The sequence below is a fragment of the Mustela putorius genome, unplaced genomic scaffold, assembly GCF_011764305.1.
Source record: "Mustela putorius furo isolate JIRA1106 unplaced genomic scaffold, ASM1176430v1.1 tig00000785_pilon_pilon_pilon, whole genome shotgun sequence".
NCBI classification, from domain to species: domain Eukaryota; kingdom Metazoa; phylum Chordata; class Mammalia; order Carnivora; family Mustelidae; genus Mustela; species Mustela putorius.
In genome coordinates, this window is record NW_025421480.1 from 5,333,154 (window position 1) to 5,355,117 (window position 21,964).

Genomic DNA, 21,964 nt, shown 5'->3' on the forward strand with positions numbered 1-21,964 from the left:
CTAACTTTTATGCTTGCCCTAGAGGACCACTAGATTTCAAACTCTCCAGAGCAGGGCCCATGTTTCATACATCTGTATATCAGTTCCTTTCTCTTTCCCCCAAGTGTTTTATAAAACGTGCTGCAAAGGGCAGGGACTTAGAAGAAGAACAGAGTAGAATTAGCTCATATTCCAGGAACCGCTCAGATTATCCATGGATGACCCCATGTCATCTCACAATGAGGTTATGACATAAATTCTGGTCATCCCCATTATATATACAGATAAGGAAACCCAGACACAGGAGGTGAGATCACTTCTTTGAGCCATAAGGCTCGTGAGCTATAGAGCCCTGTTTCAAATCAAGGTAGACTTTCCCAAAACCAGTATTTTTTAAGCACTTCATGAGTTACTTGATTAGCCAACTCACTTACTTAGCAAACACATATTATGTACTTGCTATTTGTCAAACACTATAGATGAGAAATATGGCCTCACCAGATAATGGGTAAACAGATCTTTATACAAACCTCAATGGCTGGATAGAGTTCATGCCATAAACAAAATCTGAACCAATCGCCCTCAGAATGGGAAGAAGCGGCCTTAATGCCATCTGAGGCTGGGGACGGTGATCAGGGGCAGCATTAGGAAGGAAGGGTTGGAACTAAGTCTGAAAGGGAATGTTTTGGTCTTCTGAAGAAAAAAAAAAAAAGACTTTTAGTAGGGTCAGTATCTAGAATTTTTTTGTATCTTCAACATCTAGCAAAATGTCAAGTGTAAAGTAATTTCTCAAGATATTTTTCTTCTTGTTAATAAGGATAACATGGAAGTTTTAAGTTTAAAAATATATCCTACTTAAAAGAAAGAAAGAAAGAAACAAGGAAATGAAGCAAAGGAAATATCCCACTTACCCATTGAAAATAGTCCTTAAAATATCTTGGGTGCTGTCTTGGTCAGCTTAGGTTGCCATAACAAAATACCATAGGCTGGATGGCTTAAACAGCAGGAATTTATTTCTCACAGTTTTAGAGGTTGGAAGTCCGAGGTCAAAGTGCTAGGATGTGGTCAATGTCTACGAGAGCCTTCTAGATGGCCTGCAGATCCTGTTTTCTCGCTCTCAGAGAGGAAGCGAGCTCTCTGGTCTCTTCGTACAAGGACACTAATCCCATCATTAGGGCCCAACTCTCATAACTTCATTTAAATTTATTATCTCCCAAAGGCCCCATCTCCAAACACCATCACATTAGGGGTCAAGATTTCATCATTTGAATTTTGGGGAAGTAATTCTATCCATACCAGTTGCCAGAGAAATGGAAAGTAAGAGTGAGCTGTGGCCCTGAGATTTTTCAGCCCATCTCTAGACTCAGGTCCCCAGGGACCTCTGGAATGAAACAGGAGTCAGGCGAACATTCAACAGAGGCTTCTTTTTTTTGGATACAGGTTTTCCCTCTCTTGTGCTACTAGATAGTTAAACCTCTGGGCCAGGATTCAGCATCCCAAGATTGAAGTTATGGGAGCTCAATAAATACGTGAACTCCTACTGTGGGTTACACACTCGAGATGGTATAATAAGAAAAAGTTCTGCTTTTAAGTGGATGGTCCAGAAAATTGGGTCATTAATTTTAAAAGATGCCAGGGGCAAGGGGTACATAGGGAGGGGCTCTTGGTTTTAAAGACTATGAAGACATTCTGAAATAGTCTTGGAAATACAGTCAGGCTACAATTTGAAGAATGGTTTAGAATACTCAAAGGGAGGGGCCCCTGGGTGGCTCAGTGGGTTAAAGCCTCTGCCTTCGGCTCAGGTCATGATCCCAGGGTCCTGGGATTGAGCCCCGCATCGGGCTCTCTGCTCAGCGGGGAGCCTGCTTCCTCCTCTCTCTCTGCCCGCCTCTCTGTCTGTCAAATAAATAAATAAAATCTTTAAAAAAAAAAGAATACTCAAAGGGGAGAAAGAAAAAGGTTAAGAAAATACTCTTTTCCCTTTTTTCATGGAGCCAGACAACATAAACATGGAATTATGAAAATATCTGTGTCTATCACATTTCCCTGGGTTATGAATATCCAACTGGCAAGTCACCTAATTCTCCCACGTAACTGACTGGTTCTTTCAGTGTGTGCAAGTATATGTCCATAAAAAGTCCAATATATATCAGCAAATTCATCCTGTGGACTACAAAATATATGCTACCTGCTTAACAATACCCCTTTGAATTTTAGATTTTGTTAATACATAAATTGTGAGTTTATAACTTAGGCTACCTATAAATTATAACTTAGGCTGTAAGGTTATTATTTAATCTTTTTTTCCTAGTGCCCTGAAGGTCCTGGGAAATAAATAAGATACTCAAGAATGCATCAAATATTCCTACTGTGATACCATTTGCTGATATGTGATTCTGGACAAATTGCATTTAAATCATTAAATTAAAGTACAGTAAATCATTTAATTAAAAAAATTGGGGCACCTGTTGGCTCAGTAGGTTAAGCCTCTGCCTTCAGCTCAGGTCATGATCTCAGGGTCCTGGGATGGAGCCCCACATCAGGCTCTCTGCTCAGCGGGGAGCCTGCTTCCCCCTCTCTTTCTGCCTGCCTCTCTGCCTCCTTGTGATCTCTGTCAAATAAATAAATAAAATCTTTTTTAAAATAATTAGTTAATTAAAACAATTAGACTATGACTATGCATTAGTTCAGGTAATGCTAGATGCTATAACAAATAAACTCCAAGATGTGTAATTACTCAGACAAAATGGAAATGTGTTTCTTCTTAGTCATGTAAAATCTAGATCAATTCTCTTAGTTTACTGGCTAAAAGTCAATAATCTGACCACATCTAATTGTAAGGGAACCTGGGAAATGTAGTCTAGCTATGTGCCCAACAAGAGACAGTTAAAGGTGTAGTGATCAACTAGCCTGTCTTTACCATAAAGCTGGATGTGATGTGTGTGTGTCCATATGATAATAAAATATTATTAAATTTTAATTTTTACTACCACCAGAATTCTAATGGACCATGGGTATAGGATATGATCAAAAAATTCACAGGAAGAGATACAATTAGCAGATATACATGGGAGAAAATACTCAGCAGCATCAGCTGTCATATAAATTAAATAAAAACAAAGTTTCATTTTAGACATTAAAATGGCAAATATTGGGATGCCTGGGTGGCTCAGCAGGTTAAGCCTCTGCCTTTGGTTCAGGTCATGATCTCAGGGTCCTGGGATTGAGCCCGGCATCAGGCTCTTTGCTCAGCAGGGAGCCTGCTTCCTCTCTCTCTCTACCTGTCTCTCTGCCTACTTGTGATCTCTCTCTCTCTGTCGAATAAATAAATAAAATTTTTTAAAAATTAAAAATAAAATAAAATAAAATAGCAAATATTTTACAGCATGCTAATACCCATGTGCCGGCCAGAATCTGATGAAACTGGTATAATCGTATCTAGTTGATGGCCTTGGCATTTAGTTCGATTATTTTGGAAAGCAACCTAACAAAATGAGATTTTTTTTTAAGACTTTTTTTGTTTATTTGACAGACAAAGATCACAAGTAGACAGAGAGGCAGGCGGTGGGGGGGGGGGGGACGTGGGGGAAGCAGGCTCCCTACTGAGCAGGGAGCCTGATGTGGAGCTTGATCCCAGGACCCAGAGATCATGACTTGAGCTGAAGTCAGAGGCTTAACTCACTGAGCCACTCAGGCGCCCCACAATATGAGATTTTATCTCTGGTGTATATGCCCAAAAGAAAAAAAAAAACCCACATGAATAACTATTTATTGCAGTGTTCTTGACTAGAGTTAGCAGGAACACTTATCGATAGACAAATGGTAGGAAATTTTGTTGTAGCAATTATGAAGGTGTGGTCCTGTGGTCTTCCATAAATGCAAGAAAAAAAATGAGCAAGTACATTTTATTACTTTAATTATATTGGATATATTAAATTTGTATTCTAAAAAAGGGTACAAATTTCCAGTTAGAGGATGAGTGAGTTTGGGGGATATAATATACACGTGGGACTACAGTTAACAGTATTGTATTTGTAGTTGAAAGTTATGAAGAAAGCAAATCTTACAAGTTCTTATAATAAGAAAAAAAAGGTAACCCCGAGGTGAGGCCCGTGTTAACTAACCTTACTGTGCAAATCACTTTGCAGAACATACTCATTCCATCCTTGCGCAGGGACAATGCTAATCTCTGCACTGTTCCAATTTTAGTATATGTGCTGCTGAAGTGAGCACTGTACTTTTTCTTTTAAGATTTTATTTATTTATTCATGGTTGGCGGGGGGGGGGGTGCGCAGAGGCAGAAGCAAGCTCCCCGAGGAGCAAGGAGCCCAATGCAGGACTCTGTCCCAGGATCCTGGGATCACGACCTGAGCTGAAGGCAAATGCTTAACCAGCTGAGCACCCCCCAAGTGACTGCAAGCCCTATACATACACCAAATAATCATGTTTCACACCTTAAACTCGCACAGTGTTTTATATCAACTATATCTCCATAAACTGGGAAGAAAACAAAAGCAACCAGTCCTGCCAATGTCACGTATGATAACAAAGTGACAAATCCATTCTACACAACTTTGATTTGGTCTGTCTCTCTCTGCTCAAAATAGCATGCTGTGATTTCGGGGTAAAAATAAATTTTAAGAAACAGTGATTTTTTTTTTTTTAGCATTTTGATAACATTGATATTATTAATGGGTGTAACAAAGATAAAAGTTAGTGATCTTTTTGTTGTTGAGAAGTGGTGATCAAAATACCTGCTGAAAATAATTCAAAGTATTTAAATATGAATGGAAAAGTATTTTTCTTTACTCTGAAAATAAAAATTTATTTGTAAGAAAGAGGGGGGGGAAGAGTGAGCAGTGATTAACTATAGGGAGTGGAAGTAGGGATTCTGAGGGAAAAGAAGACTTTTTTCTTGAAGATTTAATTTATTTATTTGATAGAGATCACAAGTAGGCAGAGAGGCAGAGAGGCAGAGAGAGAGGAGGAAGCAGGCTCCCTGCTGAACAGAGAGCCCACTGCAGGGCTCGATCCCAGGACCCTGAGATCATGACCTGAGCCGAAGACAGAGGCTTTAACCCACTGAGCCACCCAGGCGCCCGAAAAGAAGACATTTTTGACAAAAATTATACCCTACTGTATTGTGTAAATCTTTTACTGTGTATCCATATGATTTTAACAATTAAAAAAATAGTAGGTATGCTATGGATGTAACTACAGGCAAATTATATATGCTTATGGATATGTGCTAGGAGGGAAGATGGAGACATTTGATTTGTTATAATGGTAGAGATTATGTGTAATTTTCCTCTTCCTCTGAATGTGAAAACAAAAGAACAGCTGTCTAAAATTCTTTGGGAAGTAAATAAAGCATAAATAATACATTAATCCATGAATGAGTGGGAAAGTACTGAATCAAGAAAAGGACTCATAAAATATTTATAAGAATTCACATTTGTGTGTGTAAATACAATTATTCCCAAACAGTCTTGACAGGAGGAAGGGGCTCCAAAACAAGTCAATCCTAGAGGGCGTCCTGGAAGAAGCAGACTGTGATTTGATATTAGAAGGACAATACGGTTATGATTGAGTGAGAGGGACTCTTTCAACTCTGACCAGCTGTGTCGCAGAGAAAACTAATAACCCCCCATGTCGCCCTTTCCAGGAGATGACAAGGTACTCCGTTTGTGGCACCCCAACATCAGCACCAAGCCGGTGGGGAAGCTCCTGGGGCACATGTTCAGCATCACGGAGATCGTAACAAATGAGAAAGATCAACATATCATCAGCCTCTCCTCAGCAAAGGTAACAGAAAACAACATAAATGAAACCAGTCACATTTCTCCCTAAAATCAGCTACTGGAAAAACTAGAACACATAGAGTTTCTGACTGAAATAGCTGCTATCACTGAGAAGAATATTGTCAGGAAGGAGACGGAAATGATGAGCCACCGTTTCTGCCGGGGTTTCTGCTGACGAGGGCTTAGGGAAGAACACATCGGAAGACAGGCGTCCAGGGAGGAGGTGCTGGGAAGGAGCCAGTATGGGCCTCCCGTGGCAGATGGGACATTTTGGGCCAAGACAGAAAGCGCGAGGCTTCTGTCGTAGTGGCTGTCATTAAACAGAGTTTAACATGTTCTAACCAATGTGCTCAAATAAGAAAATAAACAACGAGTTACGAATATGAGATATGAGGAGATAGAATCATTGTATTTGCAAATAATGTGATTGTCTCCATGAAAAATTCAAAAAGATCGCCTTAAATTTTTAAATTTGAAGTACAGTTGATACACAAAATCGGCTTGAAATTTCAAGAGCAGATAAGTTAGTAACGTGGCTCGTGATGATAGCAATTTCTAAAAAAATAAGTTTCTGTGTAAGAGCAGTAACCACAGTGGTCAAAGAGCTAGCATTCACAAAAGCAAAAAAAAAAGAATGTGAAATACCTAGAAATAACCTTAACAAACAATATTCACTATTAATATTGAGATAACTCCGAAGTTTTTCTGATGTACTTTTATTTAAGAACATGAGCAGAGGGACATGCTGTTTCCACATAGGACTATGGTACTGTAAAAGGTATTCTCCATCAAATTAAGCTATTTTTAAAAGCTGTTATTTTTTATTAATTTTTATTTATTTACTTTTAAAGATTTTATTTATTTATTTGACAGAGAGAGATGACAAGTAGACAGAGAGGCAGGCAGGGGGTGGGAAGCAGGCTCTCCACTGAGCAGAGAGCCTGATGCAGGGCTTGATCCCAGGACCCTGAGATTATGACCTGAGCCAAAGGCAGATGCTTAACCCACTGAGCCACCCAGGTGCCCCTTGCTGTTATTTTTTAATGCTACTCATGATTATTGCAGTATCAGATTGCCAAGTTTAGTGTTAATGTAAAAATACTGACATACAAAAATATCTTAGAAACTTTGGAAAATAGCATTATAAACTGGCATTCTTCTTTCCCTATTAGATACGAACAGATATCCTAAAGCCACAATAAATGAAACAGAGCAGTAGTCAATGCAGAACTAGTTAAGACACATCCCTGAGGAAAGAGAAAAGGCAAGAATGAGTTCACATGTATATGGGAGTTTTTACATAATGAAAGTAGCACTCCAAATTGGTGGGCAATGATAGTTTGTTCATTAAATGTTGGGAAACATATAAGGAAAAAATATGTAATCAGATGATCACTTCATAACAAACCACAAAATACATCCCATGTATATTAAAGATCTTCAATGTAAAATATAAAAACATAGAAGTTCTGGAATTTTCCAGAAGAAAATATTCATATAGGTGAATATTCATATAGCCTTAGAGTAATTCCTAAGCATAACACCTGTGGCTAGAGGAAAAATAAATATGACCTCATAGACATCCAAACTTTCTATGAATTATAATAATAATTAACATTTACTGGGGACACCTCGGTGGCTCAGTCCGTTAAACAACTGACTCTTGGTTTCGCCTCAGGTTATGATCTCAGGGTCCTGGATCCCTCTGCTTAGCTGGGTCCCAAATCTGCTTGGGGTTATCCCCTCTACCTCTTCCCCACTCACGCATACACATGCGTATTCTCTTTCTGTCTCTAAAATAAATCAGTAAAATCTTAAAAAAAAAATAATTACCATTTATCAAATATTCACCAAGTGCCACACACTGTGGACCATATTTTACATACTCAAACTCACTTGCTGCTAATAACAACCCTATAATTATCAGTTTTTTAATTTTTTTAATTTTTTTTTATTTGACAGACAGAAATCACAAGTAGGCAGAGAGGCAAGCAGAGAGAGAGGGGGAGGCAGGCTCCCTGCTGAGCAGAGAGCCTGATGCAGGGCTCTGTCCAGGACCCTGAGATCATGACCTGAGCTGAAGGCAGAGGCTTAACCCACTGAGCCACCCAGGCGCCCCTAATTATCACAGTTTTGCATATGTAAAGGCAAATGAGACCTAAGTAACCTGCAGAAGGTCACTTAGCTACCTGGTGGCTAAATGTAGCATCCAACATCAAAGAAAGAAAGAGGAAAAAAGAAAAGAAAGAAAGAGAGAGAGGAAGGAAGGCAGGGAGGGAGGAAGCAGCAGAGAACAGAGAAAGGGGAAGGGAAAGTAAGGAAAGAGAAGGAAGGAAGAGGGGGAGGAAGGAAGGAAGGAAAGAAAGGGAAAGGAGAAGAGGGGAGGGGAGGGAAAGGAAGGGGAGGGGAGGGGAGGGAAAGGAAGGGGAGGGGAGGGGAGGGGAGGGAGAAAACAAAGAGTTTCTTCTTGTGATAAGGACTCTTAGGATCTATTCGCTTCTCAACTTCCCTGCACACCACACAGCAGGGTCCGAGGCAGTCACCGTGCTGTATGTGACATCCCCAGGGCTTACTTACCTTGCACCTGGAATTCCTTCCTCCTACTCCCCCTCCCCTCCACTCCGCAAGTTACGATGTATCTTTTCACATAATCGAAACGTATTGACTTTCAACATTATATAGATGAACAATAAAGTGAAAATATCTAAACAATATATTATTTGAAATATCATGAAACAGTATGTAAGAAACTAAGCCATTTTATTTTTTTTAAGATTTATTTATTTGGGGGGAGGGGCAGAGGAAGAGGGAGAGAATCTCAAGCAGACTCCCCACTAAGAGCAGAGCCCAACGTGGGGCTCCATCTCACCACTTGGAGATCATAACCTGAGCCCAAATCAAGACTAGGATGCTTAACCAGCTGAGCACTTCACTGCCCCCAAATTAACACATTTTAAAATGTATCTTTGGGGGCGCTTGGGTGGCTCAGTGGGTTGAGCCGCTGCCTTCGGCTCAGGTCATGATCCCAGGGTCCTGGGATGGAGTCCCGCATCGGGCTCTCTACTCAGCAGGGAGCCTGCTTCCTCCTCTCTCTCTGCCTGCCTCTCTGCCTACTTGTGATCTCTGTCTGTCAAATAAATAAATAAAATCTTTAAAAAAATAAAATAAAATAAAATGTATCTTTGATCCTGTATTATCAGGGGAAATTAACAAGATGCTGGTGATTACCCAAGTACAAGATTGTGAATGGGTTAATTTTTTTTTCTTTTTTGTGTTTTTTTCTTTTCTTTCTTTTATTACCAATTTTTTGTAGTAAATAAGCATTGCTTTTATAATAAGGAAACTACTTTTAATTTTAATTAAACTACAAAGGAATTTTAATGGTACTGGAAAGACACTGAAGGTTTTGAGGCGCTTAAATTAAACCACATTATGAATTGAGACCTGGAGTCCCCTCTAGAGAAATGAAGGAAAACAAAGATATCTTTCTAGCAAACCTTTAGACCGCTCAGGCCCAGAGGTGAACAGACACAGGACATCAGCTTTCCAGTTTCTCGTAAATGGAGCGAGTTGTCTTAGCTTGATGCTCATTCAGGCATCCCAGCAGCTCCACTTGGTAAATTACTTAATATCTTCCACACAGAAATGTGTAAAATGTAGTTTTGCCTCCAGGATTGTTATAAAGATTAAATGAGATCATTCATGACTTCTTCAGAAAGCATTTATTTCTTGAGCATCTATTACATGACAGGGGCTTCAGAGAGAGAACACTGAGGCAGAGAGAGAAGAATGAGGCAGAAGGCAGAAACTTGACAGGAAGTCCATTCTAGGAGAGGAGAGACAAACAAAGCAGCAAATAAAATGGAAGACAGCAAGGAAAGTGTTAAAATGAACAGAAAACACAACCATGTGCGGTGACTGCAAATCACCTCTGAGGGGATGACAAGAAAGCGGAAACCGGAATGACCAGAGGCACCAGTCCCACAAAGACCTGGGAAACAAGTCCGTGAGGCAAAAAGAACAGCAAAGTAGGCATATGCATGTTTTTGGCTGAAGCTGTCATCACTATTAGGATCATTAATTACAGCAAAATTAACAGATGTTTTTACACATCTAACATTTGTTCAGATTTCTTCATAAACAAGTTTTCATCATGTCAAGCTTTACTAAATCGCCAGCCGGTGACATGACTTCTACTTCGCCCTTGGGTGAAGCCCTTCGAGCAGATTCCATCCTTTCTCCTGGTTCTGCAGACCCTCCGCTCGGCTATTTCTTACCTCTGCAGCTGCTACCCTTGTTTCTAGTCAAGGGCTCACCATACCCCATCTCCTGCCCCCAGAGAGCTGACCAACTCTGACAGGTGCCGGGAGAAATAAAGACTTCCTTTCCTCTCCTTGACAAAAACCAATGGGAACCATGGCTGGCAACTTTCTCAAGTACAAGTCTAGATAGCAAAGATGATTTTTTCTTCTTTCTGCTGAGGAGAGACATGCTTGCTTTGATGACTTTTAACAGATGGCAAATGGGTTAACAGTTGTTATTTTGTTTTTTAATTTTCACTCTGGAAGTCAGCTTCACTAGGCTGGGAGTGTCCTCTAGAGCAAGAAGCAATGTCCTGCAATCAGGAGCCATCCTGTGAATATTGTTGGAACAAGGTGAATATTGTCGGAGCAAGCCACAGGGCGTGGCGACCTAGCCTGCAGACTGGCTGGACACCATCCTGTTGAAGACCACGTCGAAGACACTCTCCCAAGTGAAGATGATGCTATTGTCTCGCTCCCAGGAAGCGTGACTAAGAGAATGGCCTCGAAAAGTGGGCAGACCTGAGTTGCAGTCTGACTCTGACTGCTACAGGCTGTGACCTTGGATGAGTTATTTGAGATCACTGAGAAGGCTAACAGAACACCTTCCTCACAGGGTTGACGTGAAGATGAAATGAGATTAGCAAGCGAGCACACAACACAGTGCCTGGTGTGTAACGGGGCCTTGGGAAACATCAGCAGTCACCAGAAAGGCAGGTGCCCTCCACTCTCCATAGTCGGGGACGGGACTTGTGTTCATCTGTCTGTGTTGGTACTGGACCTCCTTTGTGACCACACAGGTGTAGATTATGGGTATGGTCTATGGCATGGGATGGGGGAGGCTTTCCAAAGACCCATGCTTCCGATGATGCTACCCATTTATTTATTTGTTTCTATCTTTCTATTTTTATTTAAATTCAAGTTAGCTAACATAGAGCATAGTACTGGTTTCAGGTGTAAAATTTAGTGACTTGTCATTTATACATATTTATATTTACATATAACACCATGTGCTCATCCCAAAAAGTGAGCTCCTTCATCCCCATCACCCAGTTAGCCCATCCCCCACCTGCCTCCCCTTGAACAGCCTTGTTTGTTCTCTGTATTCAAGAGTCTCTTAGAGTTTGCCACTCAGTCATTTATATTTATCTCCTGCTGAGTACCTGTCCAGTCTACATGACAATTAAACACGATCTCTACTCTCTCAGAGAGATGCTTGATGCCCCTCTGCACTCTTCACAAGCTACCTTATCTTCTGCTGAGCCGAGACTATCAGTGTTGCTTCATTAATTTCCATCTTTTCCACCTCAAAATTTTTCTGTATTTTTTGCTACTTTCTCTTCTTTTCCTCCCACCCAAGGATAAGCATTTCTCTTGCTTCCTGAATCGAATCCCTGCTCTTGTTCTCCTAGTCAAATATTGCCCCATCCAGAACCTTCTTTCAACAGCCAGCATCTGTCTTCTTGTTATGCTCAACATCCCTATCTTCAGGGTTTCTTGAAAAGGACCATTTGGTTTTTACTTACCCTTTACAAAATTCCTGCTTATCTACATCTGAATTGATTTTCCTCTTAGAATCCCCTTTTCCTGACTTCTGCTCTTCCTCCAGCTGTTAATGATATCAGCTGTTTCCCACTGAACCATGACCAGCTTCAAAGTCAACTTTAAACTTCTGCTTCCCTAACGCCATCCACTGGCCAGTCTCCAAGTCTCTGAAACATCTCTCATATCTGGCACCTCATTCTTGTTCGCACACTATGATCTTAGTTCACACCCACTGACAGGCTCCGAGTTTAAAGAGAAAGAGAGAGTAGAAGGCACTCGTGGTCTGCTACTTCAGTTTCTCTCATCTCCCCACCACCCAGATATTACACTGCCTCATGTTAATCACTCCCTTATCCACTTACAACCTTGTCAGTACCTTCTTACATATCTTCAGAGGCACCCCATACCTTGTAAATAAAATTCAAATTCTCTTTTCTAGTGTTTAAGGTTCTCTATGGTCCTTCTAGTTTTGTTGCTACTTACTTGTCTTTGGATAGTCTAAACATCACCCAACTCTTCCCCAAAGTCTTCATGCTTTCCTGACTTTGTCTGCAATCACTCTTGTCCCATACCCACCAAACCATGCTTTAAATCTCAGTGAAATATCACACCTCCAAGAAGACTTCACCAAGAGAAAAATGGAGTTCATCTCTCTTTGGTGAATAAAAAATGTGGGTACTTGAAATAGACCAAGGGATAGGAAGAAAAACTGACCCTTTAAAATATATTTCCTTTAAATTGTAAAAATCAGAACTATTTTTTGGCTTTAGCTCCTTATGCTTTCTTTCCCTATGGGATTATTGAAACCAAATTCCAGCTGTTTTTGGTTTTGCTTTTCTTACTTTTTGGATAACTGGAAGCATCCATGATTGAGAGCCTTATTTTACTACTCCCAGCATTTGCCATCTTCTGCCCTTGCATTGCTCTTGGGACATTCCATTTTGGATAAACTCTTATCCTCAAGAGGTAGGAGTTACTAGTCTCAGATCTTTCCTCAGAGTGACTCTTGGAATTTACTGGGGAAGATCACTGTATGATATGAGCCTTCAGCTAACAGAATGTAAGTGACCAACTGTGAAGAGAACATATGAGTTGAGAGAAAGGAAGCAAGGGCACATGCTTTGGGATTCACACTCAACTTGAAGAGTCTGAAGCAAAAAAGTTAGCTTTTTGCTTATGTACAGGCCTTGTTCTCCTTCAATCTGTAACCCCGTGACGGCTCACTGACCATCTTCAAAACAAGACTGTGTTGATGGTTCTGAGCCACGGGAATGGATATGCCTACAAAGACACTGGGGAACCAGCCTGTACATGAAGCTTCCTTCTGTCGTGGCTATCACTCTCTAGTTATATAATCTGGGACACTTGGCTGTCATTGCACGTTTGCTTAAGGTGGGCCATGATGTTTCTGAGTTTCTTCCTGTGGGACTGTTTCCCCTTGGCCCCACCCCCACTCCCGTCAGCTTTCAGGACCCTCAGACCTATTGAACAAATACACCTTTGCACGCACACACATACATGTTCACTACAGTCTACCTAAAGTGATTATACTTCCTGGGTGTGTTGTTGACATTAACTTTCATGTCTCAGTAAATAGCTCTTGAAGAAGCCTGACATGGTTCTTCGGCTGGAAATCTGGCTGTCTCTGAGCGATCCTACCAGGAATCTTGACTTCCCGCTGTCTTCATGTGAATCAGTCCATACATGAGGCCCTGCTCAGTGCCTCACACTGTATCCTGCCCAGGGCCCAGACATTGTTGCATGTAATCTCTGTCCGAAAGGAGTTAAAAACCTCATTCAGTAAATAAAACAGGACTGCCAAAAATCTTTGATGGCAAAACCTAGTAAAGACAAAAACATCAGGTTCAGCTCTCCTCGAGAACTGGAGCTAATTATGCAAGCTGGTTTTGCAACTCAGAATCAAGAAGGCATGAAATTGTAATTGCGGAAGGCAAGCTAGCAAAACTTAAAATGCTTACGCCCTTTGACACACAAATGCCTCTTCTAGGAATTTATCAAACGGGTATGTTTAGACTACTGTACAAAAATTACATATAATTTTTGCATCACTATTACTTTGCTAAAAGAAATAAGCCTACCTCCATCAGTTGGGGACTAATTAAAATAAATTAGGGAGCATTCATACAACAGAATACTGTGCAGCCATTAGAAAGAATGAAGTAAATTTAAGTAGTTAAATGTGCCCTCACGTAGATGTAAGCTCTTTCTTTATGTGACCTTATTTAATATTTGCGACAACTGCATGAGATAGGTTCTGGTATAATCTCCTTTACAAATGTAAAAACTAAGGCTCAGAGATGTTTAGTGATTTGCCCAAGGTCACACAGCTAGTGAGTGGTGAAGGAGGATTCAGCTGAGCTTGTCGGTCTCCAGAGGCAGTCTTAGCCACACAGACTGACCTAAGAAGTAGAACTGGAGAGCCCAGAAGGACCTCCAGGGGAGGTGGGAAAGGGGATTTTGGTTTTTGCACAGCTTGAAATTTCCTACTAAACACATTGAATAACTTGGTCATTAAAAAGTTAATTTTTCAAAGACATCCTGGCTGGCTTCCCTTCATTTCTGTTTGCCAGTTACCACACAGGAGAAATGTGAGAACCAGACAACCAAATTAACAGTTTTCATTCCACGTAGCAAAAAATTTTTTTTCTTCTTGTTATTTGTAAGAGCTTAAAAAACACATTTTTGCATTGAATTCCTACACAAGTAACGTTGAATGCCTACCATCTGTACCACTGTTATACATATCTATTTTCAAATTCCAAATGTGTCTATAAGACTGTGTCACCCTCAGAAGAGTCAGAATAGCAGCTGTCTTCAGGCTCTTCAATGTAAAGTCGTCTAGCCTTAATCTGATTCATTTGGGGTCTAAAATCTAATTAACCTCTTGTAATAGTTGGATAAAATTAGGAAGGCCAGCAAAATCCCAGCTTCCCTTGACAAATCAGAAATGCTGAATTCCCCATGCCCTTTCCGCTATCTAAATGATACTGCAAATCTAAAGATTTCTGCCAATACAAGTTTTAGCACAGTGTTCAAACTTCCGCTCAGATAACTCTTACAGTGCATGATAATTCCTTGTGTTGTATCTATGCTCCTGAGCAGATAAAGGTCTGTTCAAGAACAGCTGTAAGTGTGCTTCTGCTGATCTTGTGCTTCTGTAGCACCTAGCTTGGTGTTCCAGAATTACTTACCGTATAAGGAATTGTGCGTGTCATGTCAGTTTTGCACCTTTTTACAGTCCTTTTTTATGTATCTCAAGCCAACTCCTACACATCAGATACTTTGCTCTAGGTCACTCTATAATAAATACCCTCCAAGATTTAAAAAAAAAAAAAAAAGAGTCCTTTATTTATTTTTTTAAGGTTTTATTTATTTGAGAGAGAGCGTACAGGGGCAGTGGGGAACAGAGGGAGAGGGAGAAGCAGGCTCTCCCACTGAGCAGGGAGCCCGATGTGGGACTCTCCATCCCAGGACCCTGAGATCATGACCCAAGCCAAAGAAAGGCAAACGTTTAACCAACTGAGCCACCCAGGAGCCCCCAAAAGAGCACTTTATTAATGCATTTGGACAATAGTGATTGGTACTGAGTTTGCAAGAAAAGCCAGGAAACCTGGTTGAATCGAAACAGTCCTCTTACTCCTGGCTCAGATACACGTAGAGTTTTCAAACTTTTTTGCTTCATCATTGTTTATTAATGATCCCTCACAAAAAAAATTCTTCAGAGGAGGGCTTTCTATTGTCCTTCTCTTTGATATTTAGGGATGGATGACTATCCTCAAAGCCTTGCAGTGTTTCAGTTGAATTTTTCCCAATGTTAAAAAAAAATCCTTCCTCCTAACTCCTGCATTCCCAATTTATTTGGAAATCATTAGTTTTCTGCCCCTAGGAGGTGAATATCTTCCGTAATTTCCATTTTACACATACATAATATTTAATCTATCATTGACAAACACTCCATTGTGCACACAGAGCTTCCTTGGTGTAAGTCACCTGTCTTCTCAGATTTTCTTTCTACAGCAACGCCGTCTCTCTCACAAACATCTTGCCCTTCCTAATCCCCGCTCCGTTCTGTGTCTCAGGCTTTGAAGCACTAACAGGGACCACGGGAACACTGTCAACCCCTGAGGGAGGTGAGTAGAGAACAGGGCTAGAACCAGCACAGCCTCACGCCTCCCCCTACGCCCCTTTCCTCCAAAGTAGTTGACGTATGAAGACCACCTAAAAACAGACTCAGTGAATTCTGTTTGCTGATGCCGTCCCATTTATTAATTGATTTATCCACTTACAGTATGAGTTCTGTCTCTGCAGTGCTGCTCCTCTGTATGTCCGTACAAGGTCCTGGACCAAGACAGGGGATAAGCAAGCGAGCTGACCCAAATCCAGTTAAACAGCCAGTCGAACTAAAGAGAACACATAAGATGCTGGGGAAAGAAATAGCATATGGTTCCTCCCTCAAGGGAGTACAGTTTAGTAGAGAAGCCCCTTAGCAAATCGTCATATGACAAGTGCTAATTGCTACACGTGTAGACGGGTTGTGATGGGCATCTGCAGGGGGGACATCTGAATTAGAAGGGTGACCAATGGAAGGTGTCCAAAGGAGAGGAGTTTTGGGATTTTTCAACTTAGAACCAGCACTATGTTTTATTACCATTAGTACATGTATAGATGTCCTTCAACCGTGGATAGTTTTATTTTGCATGTGTCAGTATTCTCTGTGAATAAATCCTACTGAAATTTCCTTTCTCAGCACTGTATTTTGAGATTAATCCACATTTCTACATATAGGTCTAGTTCACTTGTTTTAACTGCTACATGGGATTCTGTTGGAAGCACAAGATATGTGTATCCAACTTGGCCAATGAACGTTGGACTTGTCTCTACCCCTTGTAGCTTTGTGATTGTGGCTTTGCTTAAACAGAGATTTTTAATTCTAATTCAGTTAAATGAATCTATGTTTTATGGTTCATGCTTTTTGTGCTTATTGAAGGCATCTTTTTCAGCTCAAGTTCATGAAGAGAGCCTCCTCTCAGTTTTTCTGAAAATTACAGTTTCTTTTACATATGTCTTCATGCTCCGTCTTCCATATCTGTAAACTTCCGCGACCTGGTCCCCTTGGGCAGCAGTCTAGAAACAGGTCTAGTTCCTGAGTCAGAAGTAGTCTTGGTTTAGTTTCTGGTCAAAGGCAGTGAGTGTCCTCCTCGCTCACAGGTCTCACAGCTTTCTGAACACTGTAGCTCCAGATGGAAGTAAAGCCTTAGCTCCTCGCTCTCGCTGCCCTGAACTGGGGAGCTGCTCCAGGTTCTTCCATGGAGTGCTAGGAGCCTCTGGTCCCCTCTGCCTGGGACTGCTCTCTGCTGGCCCAGCCCGGTCACTTCCAGGGCGCAGCCCCCTGAGGCAACCCCTCCCTCACTTCCTGTGTCTCTCTTGCTTGGATCTATTTATAGAGATATGTGTCTTGCTTTATAGGCTTGCTGTTTCTTTTTGCTTTCTCTTTTTTATATATCCTTTACTATTTCTCTGTGTCTGGAGAAGAAATGGCACATCAAGGCACAAACTTTTTGAGCTGTGACTCCTTAGTTCTCCTTATAACAGATTCGAGGAAAGGGTAGCAGTTCACTACACAGTGAGGGATATTGAAAGGCAGTTGTAGATGATAGGAAGAGTAGGTGGCATGCCCAAGACCAGAATGAGAAGGGTTTTGGAAATGGGGAGCTGGTTGGTATGGCTAGTAACAGAGATGACACGTGGGACCCGAGGACAGGTGTGGCAGATCTGCTAGCCCATCAGTCACCCCTAAAAATCACATAAAACACCTAAAGCACCAAACACTGAAGAAGAGAGAAATAAGAATAAAGAAATTAGTACTACTGTACAGAAAACATTACAGATTTTAAAACCCGCTCCCGTCAGTTCAGTGAAGAACAGAGTGCTGGTGTTGTATGTCTGCTCTAGAAACAAGAAACCTGAAGTTCCGGGAATCTAAGTGATGTGCTAGAGCTGACCCCTCTTCTGCCCTGTCCATTATTCTTTCCAGCAACCACCATTCAGAGCATATGCATATAGCAAAATGCCTGCCAAGCCTGAATGCATCTTAGCCAAAGCAATACAATCAGAGACAGTTTGAGTGGAGATAAATTTCTTTGGCACTCCTCGATTCTACTTTCAGGGTCTTCTCCTATTTGTCTCTCATCTGGACTCAGAGCCTAAATTTATAAATAGTTCGTAATACTTACTTACCGTATGGCACAAAAGACTGATAAGGTTCAATAGTTACTACCCTAAATTTGCATTTTGACTAGAACAAAGGAGGTAACTCCCAATCATACAGGTTCTGAGTACTGAGTACTGAGTACTGGCCCAAGGATCTGCACTTGAGGCCAGACTCCTCACCAGCACTCCCTAAATCACATGACTTAGACATCTTTGTATGTCTACACAAAAGAATCAAACTGCCTTTGCAACAATGAGGTGTGAACTCATTTAACTTGATTACAAGGGTCTCAAACAAGAAGTTAGTATCTCCCTGTTAACAAAATTACTCTTTTATATCTAGTTCCACAGTGACCACTCATTTACTCAACAAATATTCCAATTTAATGGGTTAATGATGACTATTATAAAGTGAAAATATTATTTAAGGATGCAGGCTAGAAAACATCACCTTGATCAAATCATGCTTCTTCCTGAAATTCAATCATGCTACAACTTGCTTACAAAAACAGAATAATGGAGAAGACTAAGATGGACCAGATATTTCAAGTGACCAAGGGTCAACTTGACTTACTTTTGCTGAATTTGTATTTTATTGTTTTTTCTAGTCTAATAACCCAAGCTCTCTTTAAGTAATTCGAGAGTTTAAATAATCTATTTCCCTACACTCTTACTATATCTAAGCCATCCCTAAAAATTACTTTCTGAATTTCTTAAATCCCTGGGCAGGAGGAGGGGGGAAGCTCTTAGAAACCTCATTCAGTAAGATGTTCCATCATTTTTTTTTAAAGATTTTATTTATTTATTTCACTTATTTATGGAAAGAACACAATTGTGGGGGGGGGCGGAGGAGAGGGAGATAGGGAATTTCAAGCAGGCTTCAATGTGAGTGCAGAGCCTGACACAGGGCTTGCTCTCAGGACCCTGAGATCATGACCTGAGCCAAAATCAAGAGTCCAGTGCTCAACCAACTGAGCCACCCAGGTGCTCCAATGTTCCATCTTCTTATGTCGTAATAGAGCAATTTGAAACCCTCCACTTAAAATATGTCTTCTCTCTAATTTCCAATCTCTGGTGTAGAGAGAAGGGTGGCTTCATTTGAACTCTAAGTCATGATCAATCCTCCAAACTCTTAAAGAATAATAAATACCAGATTTCTCTGTAAGATAAAAAAAGAATCCGGTTCCTTTAAGCAAATTTTTAATCACTGCTCTATTTTTCTTTGATATTAACAATCATTGAACCAAGAACCGAATTGGAGTTTAGCAAAGACGTGCTTGTCAGATAAATCATACTTGTTGCAAGTTTTTTTTAACATCTTAATTTTATTTTATTTTTTTCAGTGTTCCAAGATTCCTTGTTTATGCACCACACCCAGTGCTCCATGCAATACGGGTCCTCCAAATACGCACCACCAGGCTCACCCAACCCCCTTCCCCTCCAAAACTATTAGTTTGTTTCTCAGAGTCCACAGTCTCTCATGGTTCGTCTCCCCCTCCGGTTTCCCCCAACTCACTTCTCCTCTCCATCTCCCAATGTCCTCCAAGTTATTCCTTATGCTCCACAAGTAAGTGAAACCATATGAAAAATGACTCTCTCTGTTTGACTTATTTCACTCAGCACAATCTCCTCCAGTCCCGTCCATGTTGATAAAAAGTTGGGTATTCATCCTTTCAGATGGAGGCACAATATTCCATTGTACATATGGACCACATCTTCATCCATTCATCTGTTGAAGGACATCTCAGTTCTTTCCACAGTTTGACAACCGTGACCATTGCTGCTATGAAGATTGGGGTACAGATGGCCCTTCTTTTCACTACATCTGTATCTTTGGGGTAACCACCCACTAGTACAATTGCAAGGTCATGGGGTTTGCTGTAAGTTTTTAGGCGTGTACTGTAGGCTTTGGAAATGCTTCACCTAAATAGCTTTGAGTGGGGAACATACCGTGTGAAAGTGGTGAACTGTGTTCTTTGTTCCCCAGGTTTTCAGGGTGTGGGATGTACAGACTCTTTCACTATTACAAGTGTTCCATGACAGCCACGGGGGACCAGGAGACATGCAGATTTATTCCATGGTGTACGATTCCAATCATGGCATGCTTATTACAGGTGAGTGTGCCCAATTAGCAGCAGGCAAAACTCCCATCTTGACTTCAAGCGTTTTTTTAACTAACACTTGAGCACTAACCAGAAGAAAAATAGAAGCAGAAGGGGAATGTGTTAACTGTGATTCATCACAGTAGATATTTCATTCTGTTCTACTCCTTCCTGTCTTTGCATGGCCGGGTAGATAAAATGCACCTGCACTTCCTTGGAAAAACTAGGTCAGCGCTCTAAGTTCTTGAGCCTTGGAAGATGGCCTTGGGCAAAGCAAGAAGTAGGATGTGATGTGTTGCTGCATAAAAGGCAAAGCCAGCTCCGTTTGACTCTCAGGAGCTGGTATATGAGCCGCCTCTGAGGGACTCCACCAGCATCCTTACCCCCTTTCTTCAGCAGGGCAGTTTGGTCCCATGCATTCTGGGGCCAAATGTCTAACCCCATGTCTGGCCCCAGGCATTCTGGGGCCAAATGTCTAACTTCTCAGACAGTTAGAAGGTGCTGATGTCCCCACCTGCCTTTGCATCTAGACCATAAAATGGAGAGAAAATAGAGTCCCCAATGACAGTTCCACAGCATGATGCCAACAGATTGGTTGCCTCCTTTATTTGTTGCCTCTTAAAAACACACTTCCTAAAGACACAAAACGTTGTTAGGCATTTACATTAAACGCGGCTCCCATGCATGCCTTCAGGCCTTAAAAGAAAAATGAATGCTATTACCAATACTTCCTCCTTCTGGAACACCAGCCCAGAATGCATTTCCTAAGCACTTTCCCACTGACCACCTGTTCTGAGTTCCTGTGGGATTAATTAAGGCAGGGAGACACGCAGGAGACATGCTTTTGAAATGGTTGGTGCTATCTCTGCTAGTGGAGAATATAATTATTTTTAACTCTGGGTTTGTTTGGGTTTTTTTCTGGATTAGGAGTGAATGAGCACTTCATGCTTGATAGATAATTTTACATCTTGTAAAACAGAACTTAATTCTAGGTGTAAGCACTCCTCTTCTGTATTAGCTCTTCTAAAAAAAAAAAAAAACATGCTAATAACTGCAAGCAGATTTTCTCCTAGTATCCTTACTTGCATGTTTAATTAGTGGGCTCAGCATTCCCAACCCATTTATCACCAGAATAACTAAGGACTCAAGTATCAATTTTGCTACTACTTTGCTTATAAAAACATACAGCTCTGTGTGTCACTTACATTGACTGCTGCCATCAACTTGACATCAGAATTACATGAAGCTTATCTCCCAGACTTTACTTCATGCTTTGATTCCAGAGAAGCCACCATCGTAATCTAAACCCTGATGACAGCAGCATCACATTCTGGAAATGCTTTGTAGAATATACTGTTGTTATTGTCACTATCATTTGTATTATTCCTCTGTTACAACAATGCCCTTTTGGAAAGTTCTTTGACAAAGTGCTTTCATGTGCTTTGTTTCATTTGACCTGCATAACCCCCCACAGGAGGTAGGAATGATTACTTATCCTAGTTTATAACTGACACTGAATATTGAGCAGTTCAGCTGACCAGTAGAAAACCACCAGGACTGATGCACCTGGGTGGCTCAGTCAGTTAAGCATCCACCTCCTGACGTCGTCTCAAGACATGATCTTGGGTTGGTGAGGTCAAGCCCCAGGTCGAGTTCCATGCTCAGTGCAGACTCTACTTGAGATATTCTCTCTCTCTACCACTCCCTCTCCCCCAACCCCCACCCCACCACATGCTCGATCTCCTTCTAATAAGTAAAACAACAACAAAAACCCACCAGGTTAAAAAGTAGAGCTGGAATTCAATCCCAAAGCATGTGGCTTCTGAATCCACATTCTTTCTTTGTAACTGCATTGTTTCCACAGCAGTGCTGAAAACACAGAGGATTACCACTAGTTCATAAGCAGATCGAGCTTATGGTGTGGGTTCTGAATAAAGCTAGTCACAGTATAATAGTTAAAAGCTCTACCAGGAAGCTCCGAGTGTTGGTTATTGGCTTCCATATT

The 21,964-nt window shown here is 41.1% G+C and overlaps 1 protein-coding gene and 1 pseudogene across 3 annotated transcripts in view; one reads left to right on the forward strand and one right to left on the reverse strand.

Annotated features, from left to right (window-relative positions):
- Positions 1-21,964, forward strand: part of WDR64 (WD repeat domain 64) — a 140,455-nt gene that overhangs the window by 62,615 nt on the left and 55,876 nt on the right. For all 3 annotated transcript variants that reach the window (XM_004756758.3, XM_004756760.3, XM_004756761.3), the window contains 2 exons: positions 5,645-5,784; positions 19,845-19,971. In XM_004756758.3, coding sequence (XP_004756815.1) covers positions 5,645-5,784; positions 19,845-19,971 — 267 coding nt within the window. The remainder of the gene's footprint in view (positions 1-5,644; positions 5,785-19,844; positions 19,972-21,964) is intronic.
- On the reverse strand, positions 4,114-4,212 carry LOC123393275 (annotated as a pseudogene).